The sequence below is a fragment of the Cyrtonyx montezumae genome, unplaced genomic scaffold (genome assembly GCF_038088225.1).
Source record: "Cyrtonyx montezumae isolate F1298 unplaced genomic scaffold, pur_monq_1.0 scaffold_9, whole genome shotgun sequence".
NCBI classification, from domain to species: Eukaryota; Metazoa; Chordata; class Aves; order Galliformes; family Odontophoridae; genus Cyrtonyx; species Cyrtonyx montezumae.
The window spans coordinates 3290052-3311689 of NW_027072100.1; the positions used below are offsets into that span (position 1 = coordinate 3290052).

The window sequence follows — 21638 nt, forward strand, 5'->3', positions numbered from 1 at the left end:
CCACAGGCTCTGGAGCAGCGCAGAGAGCCCCGAGGGTAATGCACAGAGCTCCCAGGGCACCATACCCAGCCCCTGAACAACGCACAGGCCTCTGGAGCTGTGTACAGAGCCCCCAAAACAGTGTACATACCCCCTCAGAGCAAGGCACGGAGCTCTAGGGCATTGCACACAGCCCTGGCACCATGTGCAGAGCCCCTGGAGCCACGCACAGAGCCCTCGGGGCAGTGTACACAGGCTCAGAGCAGTGCACAGAGCAGTGCTCAACGCGTGGAGCTCCAGCAGGCACAGGCACCTGCAGGCAGCTCCATCTGTGCAAATCCCTGCTCGGCCCCTGGCACGCAGCTCAAAAATAGGTCAAGTCGCCACCTCAGAAATTGCCCTTCTCAGCCGGCACTGACGCTGCCGGGATGCTGCTCTCCTCCCTCCCTGGATAAGGCTTTTCCCCATGGTGATGACCCAACCTCCGGGCGGTGGAAGCTGCGGGCCGCAGTGCAGCCTCCCAGCCCACAATCTCTTAATCCAATTGGTACATCTCCAATTTAGCTCATTTCAGTACGTTTGGTTCTTTTTTTGTAGTTTGTTTTTAAATGCACTTGGTTTTACATTGCAGGCTGTTCGGAACTGGGTAGAGCCAAAAGAGAAAAAAAAAAAAAAAGAAAAAGAAAAAAGAGGGAGGAATAGGTAAATTCAGCACTTGGAAGAACAAATCACTACAAGCGGCCCCGGGCAGGGAGGTGGGGGCTCAGCAAGGGGGGCCCACACGCGTGCACCCAGCAGCCTGTCCCATGAGCTGGATGGGAACGCCTCCGTGCACCGCCCAGCCCGGGACCCCCCCCCCCCCCCCCCCCCGCCTCCCTCCAGCACACGGCTGATGCAACCACCCTGCAAGCAGAGCTGGCAGGGATGCACCCAGCAACGGCCGCGGGGTGGATCCACTCATCAACTCCACCCCCCGCCGCGCTTCACCCCTCCCTTGGACCGGCAGCATCACGGCCACCGCCTCGCGTGGCAGCTGTCCCCTTCATGGGGCCACCGCAGGGCCCCCAGTGCTTCCCGTCGTGCCTGTGCCGCGGTCACCCCAGCGGGACGTCCCACTGCTGCCGGCAGCCGCCGATGCCCGGCGCCCTTCGCCATCTGCTTCTTAAGCATCCCCACGAGGGAGGGGACGGTTAGGAGACAGATGCACCCCCGAGAGCGGCCCCGTGGGTGCTCTCGGGGAAGGAGAGTGGGAAGCAGGCCAGGCTGCACGCCCCGTCTCGCTGTCCTCACTCACTCAGCGGCCCCGGCTTCTCCTCCGCCCTGGGGATGTCTATGGGGTGCAGCCTGCACTTGGAGGGCGAGTGGCGGGCGGCGGAGCGGGACGGCCGGGCAAAGCAGGAGGTGAGGGACTGTGAGCTGCAGTCGCACGCCATGTCCTGCAAAGAAAGATTGAAGGGCAGTTAGAGAGGGCTGGAGCCATCCCCACCGGACAGCCAGGCTTGTGGGGCTCCCCCCCCATCTTGTTACCTCGTTGGCCATGGCTGAGATGAAGTCAGGGTCCCGGGGGAATGCCTCTTTGCTCCCTTGGCCAGGGGACATCAGCTTGGGGTCCTCACAGCTGCTTTGCTTGAGGACTTTCTTGCTCAGGACGCGGGAGGTGTTGTCAGTGGGGTGGTAGGAGGCCAGGCTGGGATGCTCGGCCTTCTTGGAGCCCTCCTCCCCACCTCCTGCATCCTTCTTCTCTGGGGGGGCCGTGGGGCTCTGTGCCCGCCCACAGACGTTCCTGAAGAACTCCTGCACCAGGCCGTACTTGGGGGCCTCAGCCTTGGCCCTGCCGGCCTCAGAGCAGCCCGGCTTCCAGATGGACTCGGTGCTGCCCGCGTGCTCCACCACGCTGAAGAGGCTGGACAGGCCATCGTTGATGTTGCTGAGGACGGGGCTGTCACGGGTGGTGGTGGAGCGGGCCCAGGCGGAGCCGTTCTGCTTGCCCTGGTGCAGGTTCCAGAGGCTCCTGTCCTTGGAGGCGTCCAGCTTGGAGGAAGACCTCCGCTGCAGCTTCGGTGAGCCGTACTTGGGTGAGCAGCAGGGCCGCTCGATCCTGGCGTGCACCTTGTCCAGGGAGGAGGAGATCTGTTTGCCACGCACTGAGACGAGCGAGGAGCTGCGGGGGGACCAGCTCTTGCCGTGCAGGCTGCCACGTGGCAGGTCCGTCTGCAGGCCCACGCTCACCGTCTGCGTGGTCTGCGTCCCCACGTGGGCCAGCCCCACGGTCTGGCTTGAGGTGCTCTTCACTTTCCTCTCCAGTGAGCTGGAGCGGATGGCCTGTCGCACGCAGTTGGTGATCTCCTTCATGTCATCGCTCATGTTGCCGGAGATCTCCAGGTCGTGCAGTGAGGGAGGGAAGCGTGGCACCGGTGGCACTGTGCTCTCCCCCGTGCTGCCATCGAGCAGCTCTCGCTGCTGCTTGGAGAAGTTGCACAGCCACTGGCTGTATGTGCTTTCCGCCCTGGCCGACTCCTCTGGCTCCTTGGGCTTGGCCATGGTGAACAAGAAGCCGGGCTCGATCATGATCTTCCCCTCCTTGTTGTGCACCACAGCTGCCTCCAGGCGCCGCACCACAGGAGGGCTGTAGTAGATGCGGATCCCTGTCTTGTCAGGCGCTGTGTAGCTCCTCTGCATCTGTTTCTGGGCTGGGTCGTGGCCCGAGAGGCTTCTGGCCCGTGAATAGTCCCAGGAGGAGATGCCCAGCTTCTCCTTGGCCAGGCTGTCGGAGGCAGGTTGCTCAATATTCACATAGGTACAGTTTGGGGGAGGAAGGCCGGTGCTGTCCCGGATCCCATTGGGCAGCAGCTGGGGGGCTGCAGATGACTTTTTGCCTCGGGAATGGTCACCTAGCCCAGGCACAGTCTTTCCAGGAAGGTAGGGAGAACAGTCGAGCAAGCTTTCAAACTCTGACATGGAGGAAACGGACTTGGTCCTGTGGGAGAAGAGAGGACACGGCTCAGCAGTCATCCACCCAGGCAGCGGGACAGGGTGATGATGTGGGGTGCTGGAGGCACTGCCCCAATGGGACCCTGCTGGGCACCCAGCCCTGCTCACTGCTTCCAGGATGACAGTCCTGGAGCATGGCTGTGTCCAGACAGAGCTGGAGGCCGATCCAGCTGTGAGAGCCACTGATCTCCTCACACCCCAGGGATGACAGCCACCACCATGCTCACCTTTTTAAGTTGGTTCCCTTGGCGTCTTCTTCAGAGATCATCTCTTTGTCTGTGATTTTTTCATTGAGAGCCTAGGAGGACACAGAAGCACGCTCTGCTGGATTTAGGCACAGGACCACAGCACACAGACGTGCTGGATCCTTCCCACCACCTCCCCAACATGACCAGGTCCTGCACCTCACTCCCAAAGCTACACAGGGCTCACTCTACCCACAGCAATTCTCTTAACAACTTTCTGAAGCCCTTGGGGATTGGCACAGCAAGATGAGCCATGCTCTTTGCTGTCACCAGCTACTTAATTCCTGGTGTCCCCCTTGCAACCACTTGAGACATGAGACATTGAGAATGCTGTTGTGGGGTACACACAACCTCAATCTTACTTATAGCAAAGACCTGAGCCCAAAAGGAAGTCACAACACATGTAGCCCTCTCTTGCCCACCTCTTTCCAGTTGCTGCCATGCTTCTCCATTTCAGAGTGCTTCAAAGCCCACGGGTTGGCTCCTTTCTGCAACTGGAGAACACGCCTGTCACTCAACACGTGCACAGCAAGCAGGGGCAGATGCTGAGCGACACATGCATGGGGACACCATACCTGGTTGAGTTTGTTCTGCAGGTCCTTCGCTTGCTGCTCTGCCTGCTGCTGCTCTTCCTTGAAGCGGGCCAGCAGCTCCACCTTCTCCTGTTTCCAGTTCTTTTCACTGATCTGCAGCTGCTTGGTCAGGTCCATGACGGCGCTGTAGGATTCAGCCAGGAGATGCTGATGCTCCTCACGCTCCCTCTTCAGTGCCACCTTCCAGTCTGGTAGCGCCCGTTCTGTGATGCCTTTGCCCACTTTTGCCTCTAGCTGCAGGGACACAGTGTTGGCAGCCACATGTCAGACGGTCACCCAATGGGACAGGGGCTGGACACCCCCATTACAATCCTGACACCCTGAGAGGGTGGCAGCCTCGTGGGGCTGGCAGAGCACACCCCAGGGATGCTGCTGCTGGTGGCCAGGATGGCATCTGGAGCAGGGGTGCTGCCACCACAAAGGCTCTGTTCACTCCTGGGGAGGAGAGAGGGAAGCTGGGGACTAGAGACGGAGATGATAGAGAAACACAGCCCAAGAAGTGCTGGCATCACTCTGCTGAGCAGATGCAGAGCCACAGGCTGCTGCCAGAATGGCATAAGGGATATGCAAACTCTCATCACTGGGAGTGCCGGGTGGACTGGGGCTGCGGACTGATGGGACAGGAGAGGAGGGCTCTGGTGCTGCACCAACATAGGGTAATAAGCATGGTGCATGACCAGAGCACGTTGGGCCCTGGTACCATCCTACCCAGCCTAAACAAGCCCATCAGAGGAATAAAGCGCATCCTCTGCTCGCACTGTAATTTTCATGCCAGCCCCGTTGCTATAGAAACTCGCCTGCTGGAGTGGCTGCTCATTGTGATTCCTGCCATGCCATGCTTTCTCCCAGCAGCCAAGCTTTGGCTGACTGTGCAGGCAGCCCCCAGGCCCCACGTTCCCCCCCACCCCAGGCTCCCACCTGAGCGATGTGGCACTTGAGCTCGGCACGCTCCATCTCCCAGGCAGCCTTGGCCTTGGTGAACTGCTGCTGCAGCTCGCCCGCGCCACGCCGCTCCTCCCGCAGCTCTGTGCACAGCTCCTTCAGGGTGACCTTCATGTCCGCCAGTGTCTTGATGCACTCGTTGGGCTGCAGGGACCAGAGGTGAGCAAGGGGTGCCACCTCAGTGCCCCAGCTCTGCACAATGCCACCTCCACGTTACAGACGTGGGATGCCACCAGGACATGGGACCCCCTTGCCACCCAGCAGTGACACTCAGTGGGGACTGATCCTGCCCACTCTACTCACCGTGTTGGGAGTCCAGGTGTCCCCAGAGCAGGTCCTGTTGTCTGCCTGCTGCTGCGGGGCGAGCTCCTCCTCTTCCAGCAGCATGTACAGCTCCTTCACGCTGTTCACCTGCAGGAGATGCCGTGGGCAGGTTGCTGAGGACCCCAGCCAGGGACTGGGGACAGCTGAGTGCCCCACTGCCCCCGCTGTGTACCTCCAGGAAGTCATCGCCCTCGCTGTGCACTAGCTTGCCCTGGCGCCAACACTTGAGGAACCACTTGAGCTTCATGAAGAGCAGAAGGAAGCTCTGCCTGAACTGCTGCGACTCCTGCACCAGCAGGTTCTTCTCCTGGCTCCAGAACTTTTGCTCCAGCCGTCTCTGCAGGTTGAGGCTCTGCAGTTCGAACTCACGCCGCAGCAGGGCTTTCTGGTGGTCCTCCTTCAGCTGCAAAGTGATGCGCTGAGCCATCAGCATCCATCCAGGCTGCTGTGCCTCTTCCCAGCACCAGACCCCAAATTTCATGACCCTGACTCAGTCCATGGGGAGCTGCAGCTTCCCTGGGACAGCGGGGTCGTAAAGGCAATAGGGGGAAGTCCTGTATGGCTGTATACCCACGTGCAAAGGATGGGCAGGCTCAGCCCCCACATTCCTCGAGGACTGTTACGGGTGTCCTCAAACAGCCAGAGGATGGCACAGCCGTGCTCATGGGGATCCCATCTCCCAGGGCCAGCACCCTGCTCACCTGGCAGATCTTCTGTGAGAAGTTGTCCACCTCGTCCTTCCGCAACTGCCTCTCCTGAGAGAGCTGCTCCTGCAACCCCCGCAGGCTCTCATTGGCCTCTGACAGCACCAGCTGCAGCTCCTTCATCTGCAAGGGCAGGGAGTGGATGGTGGGTGCCCAGCAGGCAGGACTTAACATCCCTGCGTAGCTCCCGACCCCACATCACTCCCACCGGGGCACCAAGCTCCTCCTGGGGCATCCTCAACCCTCCAGCCCCACTGAGGGGACGTGGCTCCCTGTCCACCAAGGGACGGGTGGCTTCGTACCTCGGTGGCATAGGAGTCGTTCTCGTCGGGCCGGCAGGTTTTGTAGCTCCGGGAATGTGCGGGGTCCGCGTCCTTGGGGTGGGTGATGCGGTAAGGGTCGGCATCCCTAAAATCAGGCTGCTGCATGCGTGGGCAAGTTAATGAGAACAAACCAAAAGAGCGGGAAGAAAAGAAAGCCAGAAAACAAAACAATGGGTTTCCGAAACAGTAAAGAACTACAAGACAACAAAAAGGACGATGAGGAGAAGGAACTTCATCACCATGGCAGGAGACAATGCGGAAACCAAAAGGAAACACAGGATGAGACACGTGGCCTGGATTGTTTGGGAAAGGGAAGGGAAAAAAAGAGAGAAAGAGGGAAAAAATGTGCAAACACCAGTTACGGTGCCATGCAGTGACTAGGGGGGACCGGGACCTGGGGCTGGTGGGACTGCAGTCCAGCAGCATGCAGAAAAATAGGACTCTGAACAAGTGAGTGTGCTCCAGAAAGGGGCCTGTGCCCGTGACAGGACCTATGTCCCCAGCCATGTCCTCATCCCTGGCTGTCCTAGCGAGGAGGGCACGAGATGCTTGCCATGGATGTGCTCTCCATCAGACCCAAATTTGCCTTGCCTTCTTTGCTCTGCAAATTACCCTGTCTTGTGATTATCTCAGTGCATGCCACGAGGCTTTTTCCAAGCCGGGTGCGTGCAATTCAGGGGGATCTTGTGATGCTGCCCATCCCAACAAGCAGAGAGCATCAGAGGAGGGGACACTTGGCTCTGCAGGAAGCAGAGAGGAGCAGCTGGGCCACCAGTCCTGCCTGGGCAACAGCACTGGGGTGGGACAGCACTGCAGCCACCCAGACTCCTGCCACCACCTCCTGCCACACACACTCTGTTGGAGCAGAGTCCTATCTTGTCCCAGGTGCCACGGCATGCAGCGAGGCGAGCATTAGTTTGGGGATTGCTCTGGAGAGGCACGAGGAGGGATATGTTACAGGTTGGGGTTTGTTCTGTTAAAGCAGGAAGAAAAAGGCAAAAAAGTGGCAAATAAAGCAACAAGTGCTGTGGGGCGGCCATGGGGCATGGGAAGGAGCCCCGTACCTGCAAGTCGGAGCCATGCTCCTTCTGCAGCCCCTCTTTGGTGGCCTCGTGGCTGCTGGAGAAGAGGAAGGGGGAGCCGGCATGCTCCTTGAGGCCGCTGGCTAGGAGGTCCACCTTCCGCATGAAGCAGCCCAGGTCCTGCTGCAGCACACCCAGCCTCATGAGGAGCACATTCATCAGCTTGGCGTCGCTGGGGCTCTCACTGCTGTTATCCAGGGCCTCAGCCAGCAGCCCCCCCACGCACTCGTTGTCCAGGCACACCTTCAGGCTGGAGGTAAAGCCATTGGCATCTGAAATCAAGATGTCGATGGCTTTGCTGATGAGTGCTGCTTGGTCCCGGATGCCCAGAAGGATCTCCAAGTCCTTGACCTTAAGCAGCTTGGTGCTGGAACCGCCGTCCAGCACCCTGTCCTGCACCTCAGCCTCAGTACCACGCTCGTCCCTCCAGCCAGCAGTGGGCACGCACTGCGCCGAGTCGCCGGCTTCAGCATCGGTCTCCAGCATGGGCCGGGTGGTCTGGCAGGAGGCCAGGTCGCAGCGCTGCAGGTTGGAGAGGAGCACCCGGTTCTCGTACTGCAGCTTCTTCACCTTGCCGCTCAGCTCGCTGATCTGCACCTTAGCCGTGGCCAGCTCCTCCTGCGAGGGCTCGCTGACCACTGAGCAGCTGTCCTCCGACAGCGTCACATCCAGCTCGTGGTCCGACTTGTACTTGTTGAGCTCGTTCAGCAGGAGCTTGTTCTGGTCCTCCAGCTCCAGCAGTGAGCGGCGCAGCAGGTCGGCCTCCTCCTCCACGAACTGCAGGTGCCGCCGCAGCTCCGCCACCGTGTCCCCCGCGTCCCCGCAGGCCGAGCTGCAGGCCAGGAACCGCAGGTCCTGCCCCGGCAGCTCCCTGTCCCCCTGGCACTTCATGTCGTCCATCTCAGCCCGCAGGCCGCGGTTCTCCACCTCCAGCTCCACAATCCTGCGGCTGAGGATGTTGGCTTCTTCCTCCACCAGCTTGAGGTGGACCTTGAGCTCGGCCTCACGCGAGTGGGGTGAGTCAGCAAGCTCCTCCACTGACAGGGAGCTGTCGAGGTCCCCGTAGAGGGATCTGTACTTCAGAAGCTCCTCTTTCATGCCGTCGTTCTCCTTGGCCAGCTTGGTCAGCTTCTTGCACATCAGGGCCGACTCCTCCTTGGCAAAGTGCAGCTGGCACTTCAGGTCTGCGCTGTCCTCCTGGGGACAGGGAGGGGATGGGCATTAGGATCACGTGCTGAGAGGCGGTGGCTCTGAGGGACATGCAGAACGGACACCAAGCTGACGATGTGGGGACCTGGTGCTGACACCGCCCATGAAGGGGAGAAAAGCCGCCAGATGCCATGGGAGAAAATCCCAGCCACCAACAGGCTTCCACTCCATCCGCTTTGAGGTGGCACAGCAGCCACCTTGCTGGGACACAGTAACAGTCTTGAGGACAGAAGCAGCTACAATGTGTGTTTGTTTTTTTCTAAAGGGCTGGAAGCCTCCCATGGCCTCACCCCAGCCCAGTCCCTTTCCTCCCAGCCACTCCTCCCCACCACCACCCTGCACCTCGCAGCCCCAGCCAGGCCCCTGGCCCTGCCCCAGCTCCTCTGCCTCCCCTCTGCTTGGAGCTGTGTTCAGGCTGATTTTACGCCTATCAATGACCAGCTCTGCTCTTTCCTCTGAGAGACCACTTCTCAGCTGTGGAAAGACTTCTGGATGACCAGGATTTCCTGACGTCCAGCTCGTGACTTCCTGTCCGGTGTAGGTCACTATGGAGTAGTGACCGCCCAGGGGGGACCCACCAGTGGCACCCAGCAGCCATCACCCACGAGGTGGCACCCACCCCTGGCTCCCCCTGCCCCCAGCACCCTGATGCCCCCCAGCATCGGTGCCCACAAAGCTCCAGGAGCCACCGAACATGGTGGTGCCTTCATCCCAGCAGGACTGCCATGGGTTCTGGGCGCTGCTTTATTCCCCAAAATAGCCACAGGGATGGAGGGGGCAGCGCCATGGGGCTGTTATCCCAGCCAGGCAGACATGACCTCAGTTCCTGTTTTTCCAGGAAAAATAAAACTGCAGCTGAGCACTTCCCCCTGCCTGTGGCACAGCCAGAGCAACCAGCAGCACCTCAGCTGCCCCTTCGGCTGAGGACAAAAGGCACAGAGCTTGGTTTTGAGCTTGTCCTCCCCCAGCAACTCCATTTTCTGAAAGCACCCAGCACTGTGAGGCAGGAAAGGAGCCCAGGAAGCCAGCAATGAGTCACAGGCAGCTGCGCCTGGGGCCAGCAGCCCATGCTGTACAGGAAGCACACGGGGACAGGGGGATGCTGCCAGCCCATGGCACCCCAGAAAGCTGAGACTGGCTTTGAACCTCCAGCACTGAGCCACAGTTGGGTCCTTCCAGCACTGCCCGTCAGCCCCACGTCCCTAAGTTGAGGGCTCTGTGAGGATGACAGCATGGGAAGCAGGGGGGTGTTTTCCTGCATGTTGTGTCCAGGTTGGGTGGGATGTGATAGCAGTAGTACAGTGACCCCAGGGGTTGTCATGATGAGATGCTTACAGCTTTATGGGGCTCCCTCCCTGCCCAGGCTTTGGGGGAGCAGTTCTACTCCCCAGAATTGATCCTGTGTCTGCCTGCATTCGAAAGAGGATTTTTTGGGTATTAAAACACTCACATAGCTATCACCACAACGGCAGCTCTGCTCCTCTGAGCCCTGGTAACAGCATTAACGTCTCACAGCAGCTCAGTGCAACCACGAGTGACAGATAAAATCCCCCTGCTGCCAGCACAGCCCCTCCTCACACCCGCCTAGCAGCCTGCACAGGGCAGGGATGGTGACAGTGGCCTAGAGCTGCTGCCACAGGACCCCAGGCCCCTCAGGATCACTTGGCTGCTAGCACAGGCAACAATGACACATGGAAGGGGCTTAAGGCACTGCCTGCCGCTGGTACTCCATTGATAAAGGAGACAAGGGACCCCTGAGGATAATGACTATAGCTCAGTGCATCAATCCCTGCCTTGTGCACGGGCTGGGGAAGGCAGATGAGCTCTGAAGGAGGAGATGGCTCTGCCCTGCCCAGGATTTCCTTCCGTGCTGGGTGCAGCAGCCACTGACTGGCACCATGGTCCCTACCTGCACCGATGGCTTCTTCTCGGTCTTCCCAATGGAGCGAGATCCTCTTTTCTTCAGGGAATTCTGTTGAGAGAAGATGGAGATGTCACTCTCATGGCTCCCTGCTGCAGACAGACAGAGCAACCAGGACCCCCAGCCTGGGGCAATGCTGACTGCTCCAGTAGCTTGGGAGGGGGCCAGAGCACTGGTGGGATGAGCCCCTGGCACTGGGGGAGCCAGGGTGCCTGGTGTCATGTCATGGGGTTTGGCCAGAAAAGTCCCTTGCGGGCATGAGGGTAAGTGGAGAGGCTGAGTCATGGGCCAGATGGAGTGGGGAATCCCAGGCTGGGATGGCTTCAAGGCATCTTGGCGTGGGAGCAGGAGCTGGAGCTCCTCTGTCTCTCCCCAGCCCACACGCAGCAGCAGGCACAACCCTGCCGCCTTTCGCAGGGCTGGGGCTACAACCTGGGACCTGGGATCAGCCACGGGCTGTCACCCTGCTAGGAACTGTGGCATCTGGGCAGAATGGGACACCAAGATTCCCACCCCAAAATCCCCCAGCAATCATCCTCCTGCCCTTCTGACCACCCCAGCATGAAGAGCGCCTGGCAGTGACTGAGGGCTCCCAGTTTATCAATGGAGAAATGCTGGCCCTTCCTCTGGGGTCCCTGGGCGCACAGGGGACAATCCCCAGGCTACCAATGATAGCTGAGATATGGGGAGCCCGATACAGGAAAATAAAAACAACAAGTTGACCTGTTCCCAGCCACACACTGCCCTGCTGTGCCCTGCTGGGTGATGCAATGAGGCCAAAGCCCCCCAGGCTCACAGAGCTGGGGCTGCCCCAGGCACGTTCCCATGCTGGTGCTGAGGCCCCAGCAGCCAAAGAAAGCAGCTGTGAAATGTAAGCTGCTGCCTGTGCCAAGGTGCACGGCTCCAGCTTTCCTATTAAGGCCAAGACCAGTGCTGGAGCTGCTCAAACCCCACCCGGGGGCTGGCTGTGCCACGTCGGCGCTGCTCGCCCCGGCCGTGCTAGGGACAGGCGTGCCCTCACCCCACATCATAGTGGTTAGGGGACACCGTTGTCCCTGTGTCCAGGACAGAGCTGTGGGAAAGAGATGCAGCCTGGGGGATGCACTGCCCATCCCACAGCAACCCGACCAAGGGGAAACCTCTTGCAATTGAGAAATAAGCAGTCCCTACGGGCAAGCCCAGCCCTGCCCAGCCTGCTGCTGTTTGCATGCCGCTAACAAGCTCTGCCACTGTTTCACACCCTACAGCAGAAGGGAGGAGGTGGCTGAGGCTGGTAACTCACCCTGTTAGCTTGCTTTCCTAATTAGTGTTCCGGAATAAGTGAGTAACCCCAGTGCCTGGGGAAATGCCCTTTCCAAGAGTGGATGCAAACCCGTGGTGCCTGCTGCAGAGCCCAGCGGGAACACCACGCTCTGTCCCTGAAGGACTCGTCTATGGGGACAGCCAGGTTTGTCCCCATTAGCATCCCACCAGCACAGACCTGCCAGGCTCAGGGAACTCAAACAACCTCAAGCACACCTAAGTCTGTCCTGTGCCAGCCAGCAGCATTCTTCTGGGGCTCACACGGCTGCAGAAAGGACACCTCCTATTCTATTCTCACAACCCTCTGTCCCCATCCCCTTTCCTACACAGGCAGCGAGGGCAGCAGGGCTGGGTGATGACACCACATCCTCTCTGGCACAGTGCCTGCAGCTCCCTGGGGACCCATCACATCCTGGGCAGTAGGGAAGTGGGTTATGTGTGCTGTGATGGATTATATGCTCATGCTGTCACTACAGTGCTTTTCCTGTCACCAAGAAGGGATGTCCCCTCACCACCTGGGGACCAGCAGCACTCCTGGCCAGGAGCCTGTCCCAGACTAACGGCCCTGGACTCCTGCATAAGCATGCATGTGGATTTCCAGGACACAAGCAAAGGAGCCATGCAGCCATGCCCCTAAGGACAAGCCTGAGCAGCATGAAGCTGTGGAGCAGGAGCGTGTCCCCCCCTCACAGGCAGTCAGGGCACAGCCTGCCCTGGGTGCGGTGCTGCCCGCACACCCCAGTTCACTCTGCACAGAGCAGCACCGCTCGGGTTTCATGAGCATCTGCAGCACAGTTTGGGTTTCAGTGACATGAATGCCCTGCGGCACCAGGCCAGGACACCTGCTAGGGGCTGAGCCTTGGGGTCACCCCCTCCACGTGCCCCCTGTGTTCCCCTCACCTCTCGGAGCTTGTCCATCTCATTCTGTACCACCTGCTTGGCCAGCTCTGTCTCGATCAGCCGCTGGCGCAGGTCCTCGTTTTCCTCCTCCAGCCTGATCCTTTTCTTCTCCACCGCCTCCAGCTCATTGTGGAGCCGCACAGAGACATCCTTGGCCACCTGGGGATGCAGTGGGACCGTCACTGGACTGGGTACGGTATTCTGGGACCACAGCACAGGGGCAGTACCTCACGGGCACTTACCAGCCCAAACAATACCCACAGAGATCACCACAGGACCCTTTGGGTCAGACACCGGGCTGGGTGACAGGCTGTCCCCCGGCCACGTGTCCCCTTTATCACCACCATTACTCCTGCCTTTACTTCTACTGGTCAAACCCTGCTTTCCCCAAGCACAGCACAGTGCTGTGAGATGGATGCCTGACGGCTTTTTGTGCTTTTTTGTCCCCCACTGTGTTGGAAAGCAGCTGCTGCATGGCTGGGAGGGGAGAGGAGCAGGCCCCTGTGGAAGGAAAGGCGAGCTGCTGCATCGGGTTACGGAAAAACCACACAAGAGCCCCCAGAGCACAGAGAGTCCCTGCTGCAGCCCCTGTGGGAGGCATTGCTCAGGGTCAGCACAGTGCTTGGTTTCAGGCTCCTCTATCACTTCTCTCCAAAATATGAGCTGCTCCCTGAGCTGTTACCAGCACTGGAGGCATCCCCTGCTGCCACCACTCCCTTTGGCAGCAGCACAAGTGATCAGCAAACACAACTCAGCACCAGACTGGTGGCTGGGGCGAGCAATGCAAGGCCACCCTGCAGCCATCACCTCGTCCCCATGCCAGCCTGGGACAGTAGCCAAGAGAAGCAGCATCTCTCAAGTCCCCAGCTACAGGGGAAAACTGTAACCCAGCAACTCGCTTCCTATCTCACCCCAAACCGCTTTGCGACAGATCCCGTCCCACTCTCTGTCCACTTCCCCCAGCATTCGGGGTGGGAGATGTGGACTGCACACCCCAAGCCATCACCTTGACGTCCTGCTCCAGGCTGTGGATGAGCTCGCCATCCACCTGGCCGGTCTGTGCCACGCGCAGGCTGCGCCGCTCGGCCTTGCGCAGGCGGTACTGCAGGATGCGGCACGTCTTGCTGGCCTGGTCCAGCTGCTGCCGTAGCTCCTGCAGCTGGTAGACGTCCTCCTCCATGTAGACATCTCTCATCTCCAGCATCTCGGCACGCAGCTCCTCGATCTCATCCTGCAGGGAGAGGGGTGTTGGGAGAGGTCAGGCCCCACAGCCCGCAGCTGCCCCATGTGCCTGTGGTGTGCACCCCACAGATGGGTGCTACCACCTGGAGGGGTCTCCTCCTTTCTTCTCAGGGCACAAACAACATCTTTGCGTTGCTCTGCACACGGTGGGGTGCATATAGAGGTAGAGGATAACACCGGGCCACGTGTACCCTATGTACATCACAAAGGGAGGAAACAGGTATCAGGTACAGCCTACCTGCAGCACTGAGATAACAATACCAGGGCAGCAGGCAGAAGCAACTAACGTGAATCATAAAATAATATAATATCCCAAGTTGGAAAGGACTCATAGGGATCTCCAAGTCCCTCTCCCAGCTGGCAGTGCTGGGCCTGATGCACCCCAGGGGACATTGACCCTTCTGGCTGCCAGGGCACACTGTGACTCACGGACAACTTGCCACCAACCACAACCCCCACGTCCCCTATGGGATGTAGGTGTGAAATCCCCCATGAGCCCCACCGAGCTGCACGCCGGGGGGAAGGGGCACTGCGTAGGTCCCTGGGGCTCCTGGTGAGCTGGGCTGCTGCCAGTGCCTCTCGTATAAATAAACCAAAATAAAGAGGAAGATGGGGGAGGGAAAAGGATTCGCCATGAGAGCAGCCCAGGCAGCAGTTGCTGAGAAATGTAGGTCGCCTTGGAAAAGATGTGTCAGGAGGAAGAAGGCAGGCATGGGGGGGGGGAGAGGCAACGCAGGGACACGAGCACGGCTGCCAGCTCTGGGCCCTGTGGCTGCCCCACTGTTTGCCACCAGGCAGCCACCGCCACAGAGCGGGGAGCACAGAGCTGGGCTGGCAGCACACACAGCATCTGGAGCTGCCCCAAATTCGGGTGGCAGCCACTGTGCCCAGCTCCAGCACAAAGCCCCAGCTGCATTTTCCCTTTCTACTCCCCCCCCACCCCCCCGAAAAACAAAGCCCGAGGGCAGCAGCTGCGGGGATCAGCCACAGTCACTCACTGTTGGCTTTCGCAGTGAGATGGCAAATCGGGGACGTCACCGAGACAATCCCTGATTATCCCCGAGCTGCCTGCAGTGGTGGCTGCACGGCACCGTGCTGGGGCTCTGGAGCAGGCAAGAACCAGGGGGTGACCCTTGGAGGGAGCAGGGTGCTCTGGGAACCGCCAGAACTGCCCCACTGAGGCACATCCCACAGCACTAAAACCCCCAGGCACAAAGCACAAGGATGCATGACACCGGGAGACGCTGTTGTGAAGGCTGCAATGCTCACCAGGGAGGCAGCCCTGCTGGAAACCCCACACTGACCTGGGGAAACGAGCAAAAGCTTTGGAAAGCCACGCTGGTCTGGGAGCTGCTGGGGAGGGTTTGGGATGAGATTGAGAGCTATTGTGGAAAAAATGCTTTGCACACTGCAGGTGAGCAGGTGGCCGCCTGCAAACAGAGGACTGCTAGAGCAGATCCCGTGTAGCAAAGTGAGCATGTGAGATAAAAACACTGCCTTCATACATCACAGAGTGCCGGAGAGAAAAGAAGGGAGGCTGAAATCAGCCTGTGTCAAAAAGCTCAGAAAGCTTCACCACCAAGGCTATTTGAACAGCGGCCTGAACAGGACTGTGAGGCAGCTGAGGTGCTGCATGGGACACTCTCTGCAGGGCGCCCTGCGGTGCTAAGCTGAGGTAATGGGATTAGGATCGGAGAGCAGCAAGATGCCAGCAGGCTGGGGACAGCTTAGGGCGGCTGTGCTGACACCCTCTGCGGGCAGAACAGCCCACCCTGACCACCCTGCAGCTGCACCTCTCTGCAAAACGCCACCAGAAAATGCAGACTGAGGCAGGGGTAGAGCCAGGAGCAGAGGAAATGCTTGAGAAACAGCCCAGATCCAGGGCTGGCATTGCAAAAGCACTGTACTGTGCACTGTACTGTGGTGCTGAGTATGACGTGCCATGGAGGTGAGGAGGGAGCCAGGACACATGACGGGTGTGCAGAAACCAATGCCTGACTCATGTTTGCAGGAGCCAAGCATCACCCATGGAGGAGCACAAGATAAACCCGTGAGCCTCAGAGTGACCACATCTTTCGGGTGATGGCCCCAAAAGGCAGCACAGCGGGAGCCCCATCCCCTGCAAGCAGAAAGTAGTGCAGGATGCAAAGCCGGGTGATGCAAATGACAGCACTGCTGGCTGCCGTGCTGCTGGCACTGCTCACCCCGCTGGGCTTGGCAGCGCTCAGCTCTGGGGCACAGCCAAGTTGCAAGCACTGAGCCCTGGGGATAGCCACGTGCACACACACTGAGCCCCAGTGCAGGATGAATGCAGCGAGGAGGGGTGTGGGTGGAGGGGCTGCTATGTGTCTCCACCTCTGTGCAGAGCTGGGAGCAGCAGGAGAGCCCACAGCAAGCCAGGACCAGCACCCTGCAGCCACACTGGGGTTACAGGGCACGTGCTGCAGCTCTCAGTGAACTCAGCCCCCACTGGACAGAGGAGGGTACTATGCTATAATTTGCTAGGGAAATAACTAAAATCCAGCTGGATTTCTAAGAGAAATCACCCCAGCACACAGCCCAGTCTACCATGGGGCACCCCAGGCTGGATATCACCAAGGGTTTCTTCAAGCACTCCAAAAGCACAGCAGCCACTCTTCTCATCGTGCCTCACAGCAAGACAAAACCCAGAGCTTCCCAGCTCTGCACCTGTCCCCATAAATTACCCTGCACACAGCTGGGGGCTCACTGCTGGCCAGGCAGCGGCGATGGGCCGGGCGCTGCCAAGTCCCTCGTGGGGCTGGGAACCATCAGGCCCTGGGGCTCATTCCAGTGCTGCTGGTGTTTTGCTGAAAGCTTTTGTCAAATTATTATTATTATTTTTTTTTCTCTTAAGCCTGGGGAAAATCGCTGCTGCAGGGAGCAGCAGGAGAGGCATGCTGAAATAGATATGTGCTTTGGCTTAGAGCATCCAAGGAAGGAGCAGCATGAGCTGGCAGCTTGCCCTGCCCAGGTGTGGCACCGCAGTGGCACCACACATGGCCCTGCTGGCAGCGCCCAAAACCCCATCCCTTTAAATGAGCTTTATTCAGCTCCAACCAAGTGATATTTCACCTGCAGCTGATCCAGTTAGCACCAGGACGTGCTGCCTCTGACAGGTCGGGCAGATCAGTGTCAGAGGGGAGGGGACCCTCTGCAGCATCCCTGCTTCACAGCCCAGCCTAACACTTGGCTTAGGGTTGGCTTTTTTGGGCTCTGAAGTCCCAAATCCATCTGCTGTATCCTGCTGCAGCCCAGCCCTTTTTTCTGCTCCTTGCTGGGCACAGACTGCTCGGCAGCTTCTACTTTTTTGGGAGCACCACACATGAGCATGGCTGCAGTTTCTGGCCAGGCTGAGCCAGGAGATAAGATCTGACCCAACCCACCAGCAAGGTGGATGTGGGATGCTCAAAGCACTTTCAGCAAGATTTCACATCTCACTGCTGCTTCTCCACCCTCCTGGGACTGAAAGGGGAATGTGAGGGACACCTGGGGGTGGCCCAGAAGGGCAGCCTGGCCACACGCAGCAGGAATGGGGACACCAATGTCCCAGCAGCCCTTCTGGACACTGCTCCCTGCCAGGGCTGCTCCTCACAGAACACCCCGAGCCCTGCAGCCTGCCACGGTGATCACGTGAAGATGGAGGAAGCAATTGCACGGCCAGCCAGCGCAGCAGCGTTTTCACACGCATTCTTGGAAACCGGAGGGGCCTCATCTGTATTTTTCCAGCTCTCCGTAAATCAAAGCCCTTAAGCTCTTGCTGCTAATTCTGGCAGGAGTTCGGACACCAGCTGTGAGCTGGGGCTTTGCTAATGGACAAAGGGCTTGGTCAAGCATCTCCAGGGCGTAGCACCTGGCTCTCACCTCGCTGCAGCAATCCCTGCACATTCCCAAGCTCTGGCACTGAGCCACACCTGGCCTGTTCCCACCTGCCACACTGAAGGGATGCCACCAAGCACAACAATGACACTTGCCCCCACCCAAGGTGTTGCTGCAGCCTGGATGGTGGCATTGACATCTTACCTGAGCAGCACCCTGAGGAAAAGGGGAGGATGCAAAATGCCTGCAGCCCACCAGGTCGCAGCATCTATCCTCTTTGTGTCCTATGTCCTCAAACCTGCCCTGGCATAATTGTGTGCCCATCAGCCAGCTGTAAGCCTGGAAAAAGGCCCCGGGGAGCTTGGGGCCCCCACAGAGAGCAAGCACGGGGACTGGTGGAGGGAAATGAGCTGGAAAATCTCCCCCTGGGGACCTGCCAGTGTCAGGAGGCAGAGAGGACAGCAGCAGCATACCACTCTGTGCTGTGCCGTGCCATGCCATAAGCTAGGCTACTCTGTGTTTCTCCATGCTGAGCTGAGCTTGGCCCTACCAGGCCATCCCATGGCATACCACGCTGTGCCAAGCCAAGCTAGGTTCAGATGCACCAGGCCTGGCTCCTGGCTGTGCTGCCCAGCTGAGCCATGCCAGGCTGTGCTCAGCAGTGCTGGGCTGGGCTGGGCCACACCAGCTTGAGCTGAGCTGAGCCCTGTGTTTACCCTGTGCCATATCCAGCCATGCTCAAAGATGCTGGGCCGTTCTGTGCCCAGGGCTGCTGAACTGCGCTGTGCCCAGGGATGCTGTGCCTTTCCCAGGGATGCCCAGAGATTCTGAGCTGCACTATCCCCAAGGATGTCATGGGATGACCAGTGATGCTGTGCCCAGGCTATGCTGTAGCATGCCCAGGGATGCTGTATTATACATAAGGATACTCAAGAAATACTGTGCCCTGCCCAAAGATGTCCAAGGATAACCAGGGATGCTAAGACACACAATGACTAGGGATGCCATGGGATACCCAAGAACGCTGTGCCTTCTCCAAGGATGCCTACTGTGCCCAGAAATGCCATGCCTGGGGAGCAAGTATCGTGATCACACAGATGCTGTATTACACCCAGAGATGCTGAACTACACTGTATACAAGGTTGCTGTGGGTTGCCCAGAGATGCTGTTCCCTATTCAGCAATACCCAGGGATGCTGTGCCATGCCCAGAGATACCGAGCTGCGCTGTGTCCAGCATGCTGTGTCCTCACCAGGGATGTCATGCCCTGCCCAGGGATGTTTTGCTCTGCTCAGGGACGCTGAGACCTACCCAGGGATGATGTGCTTCGCTGTACCCGGGGATGCCCTGCCCTGCCCTGCCCAGGGACGCCCACTGACGCCACACCCGGCGATGTCGCACCGTGCCCACCTTGAGATAGTCGTTCTCGGAGCGCAGGTCCTCCAGCTCGCGGAGCAGCCCGTCGGTGCCGGCGTCCAGCAGCTCCTCGGTGAGATCGGAGAAGGCGAGCGAGGTGCTGAGCTGCAGGCGGCTGCTGGCCATGGAGGCGGCCGAGGGCTCCTCGGGCAGCGGCGAGGCCTCCCCGGCCGAGGGCGGCGGCGGCGGGGCGCTGCCCGGGGATTCGCTGTCGCTGCCGCTGAGCTCCAGCGACAGCAGCTTCGCCTCCTCCGAGGCGCTGCAGTCCGACACCTCGGAGCTGCTGTCCGTCAGGCTGCACCCCCGCCCCGGCCCCGGCCCCGGCCCCGGCCCCGGTCCCGGTCCCGGCCGCAGCACCCCGGCCGCCGGCTCCGCCCCGCGGCACCGCCCCTTCGCTCTCGCCGCTCCGCGGCCCGCCGCCCCCCCCCTGCCGCCGCCCCGGGCCGCCGCCGCCGTCGCCCGCGGCCGCTTCTCGGGGCGCGGCTCCTTGCCGCCTCCCGCCCGCCGCGGGTGCCCGGAGCCGCCGCCCGCCGATAGCCTCGAGGCCGCCGCGGGGTGCGCGGAACCGCCGCGCCGGCTCCTGGCCAGCGACCAGCCCGGCACCTCCTTGGGCCGCGCCGGGGACGGCGCCCGCTGCAGCTTCTTCTTCTCCGGGAGCGGCGGCGGCGGTCCGGGCGGGCACAGCTCCGCCGGCGCGGCCTCCATGTCCCCGCTGTGCTGCGCTGCGCTGCGCTGCGCTCGGCCCCGGCTGCGGCTGCGGCTGCCGCCCGGCTCCGCCCGCCCCGCACTGCCGGGCGGGGACGCGCGCGGGCGGCGAACAAAAGGCGGCGGAGGGGGGGGGGAGCGGGGGGGGCTCGGCCGATGCTGGCGGCAACAGCGACCCCTCCGCGCGGCCGGGCGGCCTCGGCATCGCCGCGGGTGAACGTGGGGCGGCACTGGCGAAGGTGTCCCCCCCGCCCCGGAGCATCTCCAGCCGCACTCATCCCTGGGGCGTCGTCCTAAGGTCCCCACCACCCCAGCATCTCTGCGAGCGAGGTCCCTATAGGTATCCCATAGGTATGTGGGTCTCCTTTGGGTGAGGCCCCCACCCGGGGCATAGCAGAGGGTGGAGGGTAGCAGGCTGAAAGGCCCCTAAGAGTCCCCCCCCCCAAGGCGTTCTAGGCAGTGCAGGTCCCCTGGGAGCCCCTGTAAGCACGGATCCCCCGGGGTGGCCTTAACAGTTCTGGTCTCAGTGGTCCCAGTGGGGGATCAGGGTCCCCAGGGCTCCCTTAAGTTCCCCGTGGGTGAGAGGGAACCTCCAGGAACGGGGTGGGGGGAGCTACTGGGGCACAGCTGCTAGCACAGGGCATCCTCAGAGGCAAAGCTCCCTCGGTACCGCACGGGTGCCGGTCCCTCGCACCCCGTGTCTCCTGCCAAGCTATCGGGCACACACACGGCCCCGCGGTGCTTTGCTCAGCGCCTCTCAAGGGGCCGGGGGGGGGAGGGAGAAGCCTACGGCAGCAAGTGCTCCCACCCACCAGCACGCGTCTCTCGTACGTTAACAACCCGGCCCCAAACCCGCTGCGAGCGGCCAAAAGCTGGGTTTGAAAAATGCTCTGGCTGCAGCGCAGCAGGAGCGCGGCGGCTGGATGCAGCCCTGCAGCAGGAACCAAAGCCCGCTCCTCCGCTCGGATTCGGCTCTGCACCGCGGGCTGAGCGACCCTGATGCAGGCGCTGGGAAAACAGCTCCATCATCGTGCTACCTCCGGGTTTGAAGGACTCGCTCTCCCCAGCAGTCCCCCCGGGGGACACTCGCCTGCCCCAGTGTGGTCCCTTCTGTCCCCAGATTGACATGCTTGGGGCAGGACACCCAGCACCTTGGTGCAAAAGCAGTGAGCAAAGGGCTGCGTCCCCAGCTCAGCGGCTTCCAGCATCACTAAGAGCTGCGACCCAGTCCTGCTGTATGTCTGCCCGTCCTCCTGCGTGGGATGCTGTGCCGTGACCAACTGGTGCCACCACGCTCGTTAGTGAGGACCGTTATTTTTCCAGCGAGCAGCGGTTAATTGTGTAATGCGAGGCATATCATGTGCTGCCTTCACCAAGCTGCAGTGCAGCAGGGGTGCAAGCACAGCAGCAGTATGGTTCCAGCCTTGTCCTTGGAGCCCCAGCACAGGGCCCCTCAACTTTGTTCAGGGTCACTTTTAGGAGTACAAAGCATGCCCTGTCCACCTAGGCAGGCTTGCACATGTTTCCCAGCACTGCTATGCGCTCCTCAGGCTTACTTGACCATAGTATGGCATGCATGGCTCCAGCATGCAGTACGTGAGCATCCTGCTCTCACCCATGTGGCCCCAGGCTGCACATCTTCCTCCACCTCCCCACCTCTGGAACCAGCTGGATCAGGACCATTCCCCGGGGGAAATCTGCTCAAGGGCAAGGCCAGGTTTGGGGTGGAGGAGGGAAGAACATTAACAGACCTCAAAACATGCCCTAGGGCTGGAGGCAATGTGAGCAGCCAGGACTGGAGAGCTTGGCAAGGGTTGCTGAGCCAAACCCATCTCATCATGGGTCTGGTTTAGTGGCTGGCCTTCAACACACTGCTCCCAGGAGAATTATTCAATAAATTTGAATTAAATGCAGGCCGGCGGCT

The 21638-nt window shown here is 60.3% G+C and overlaps 1 protein-coding gene across 2 annotated transcripts; it reads right to left on the reverse strand.

The window, feature by feature from the left end:
- Positions 1 to 1043: 1043 nt before the first annotated feature.
- MTCL2 (microtubule crosslinking factor 2) lies at positions 1044 to 19291 on the reverse strand. 2 transcript variants are annotated; one of them, XM_065754383.1, is made up of 15 exons: positions 19004 to 19291; positions 13522 to 13746; positions 12516 to 12674; positions 10302 to 10364; positions 7166 to 8380; positions 6081 to 6200; positions 5776 to 5901; positions 5247 to 5477; positions 5054 to 5161; positions 4727 to 4894; positions 3791 to 4042; positions 3638 to 3709; positions 3198 to 3268; positions 1507 to 2956; positions 1044 to 1415 (listed from the first exon to the last, which is right to left on the reverse strand). In XM_065754383.1, exons 1-15 carry the CDS (start codon positions 19133 to 19135, stop codon positions 1266 to 1268), a joined length of 4542 nt encoding a protein of 1513 aa, XP_065610455.1. In that variant the 5' UTR covers positions 19136 to 19291; the 3' UTR covers positions 1044 to 1265. The 2 variants fall into 2 exon arrangements, with proteins under 2 accessions (XP_065610455.1, XP_065610456.1); XM_065754384.1 differs by having other exon boundaries at positions 6081 to 6197; positions 19004 to 19207.
- Between the last annotated feature and the right edge of the window lie 2347 nt (positions 19292 to 21638).

Excerpts from the sequence above, each read along its gene's own strand:
- MTCL2 (XM_065754383.1), bottom strand. The coding sequence starts at position 19,135 with ATGGCCAGCAGCCGCCTGCAGCTCAGCACCTCGCTCGCCTTCTCCGAT. Across the intron at positions 13,747-19,003 it reads CCGAGAACGACTATCTCAAG|GATGAGATCGAGGAGCTGCG; the intron begins GTGGGCACGGTG and ends CTCTCCCTGCAG. Across the intron at positions 5,162-5,246 it reads AGGGCGATGACTTCCTGGAG|GTGAACAGCGTGAAGGAGCT; the intron begins GTACACAGCGGG and ends CATCTCCTGCAG.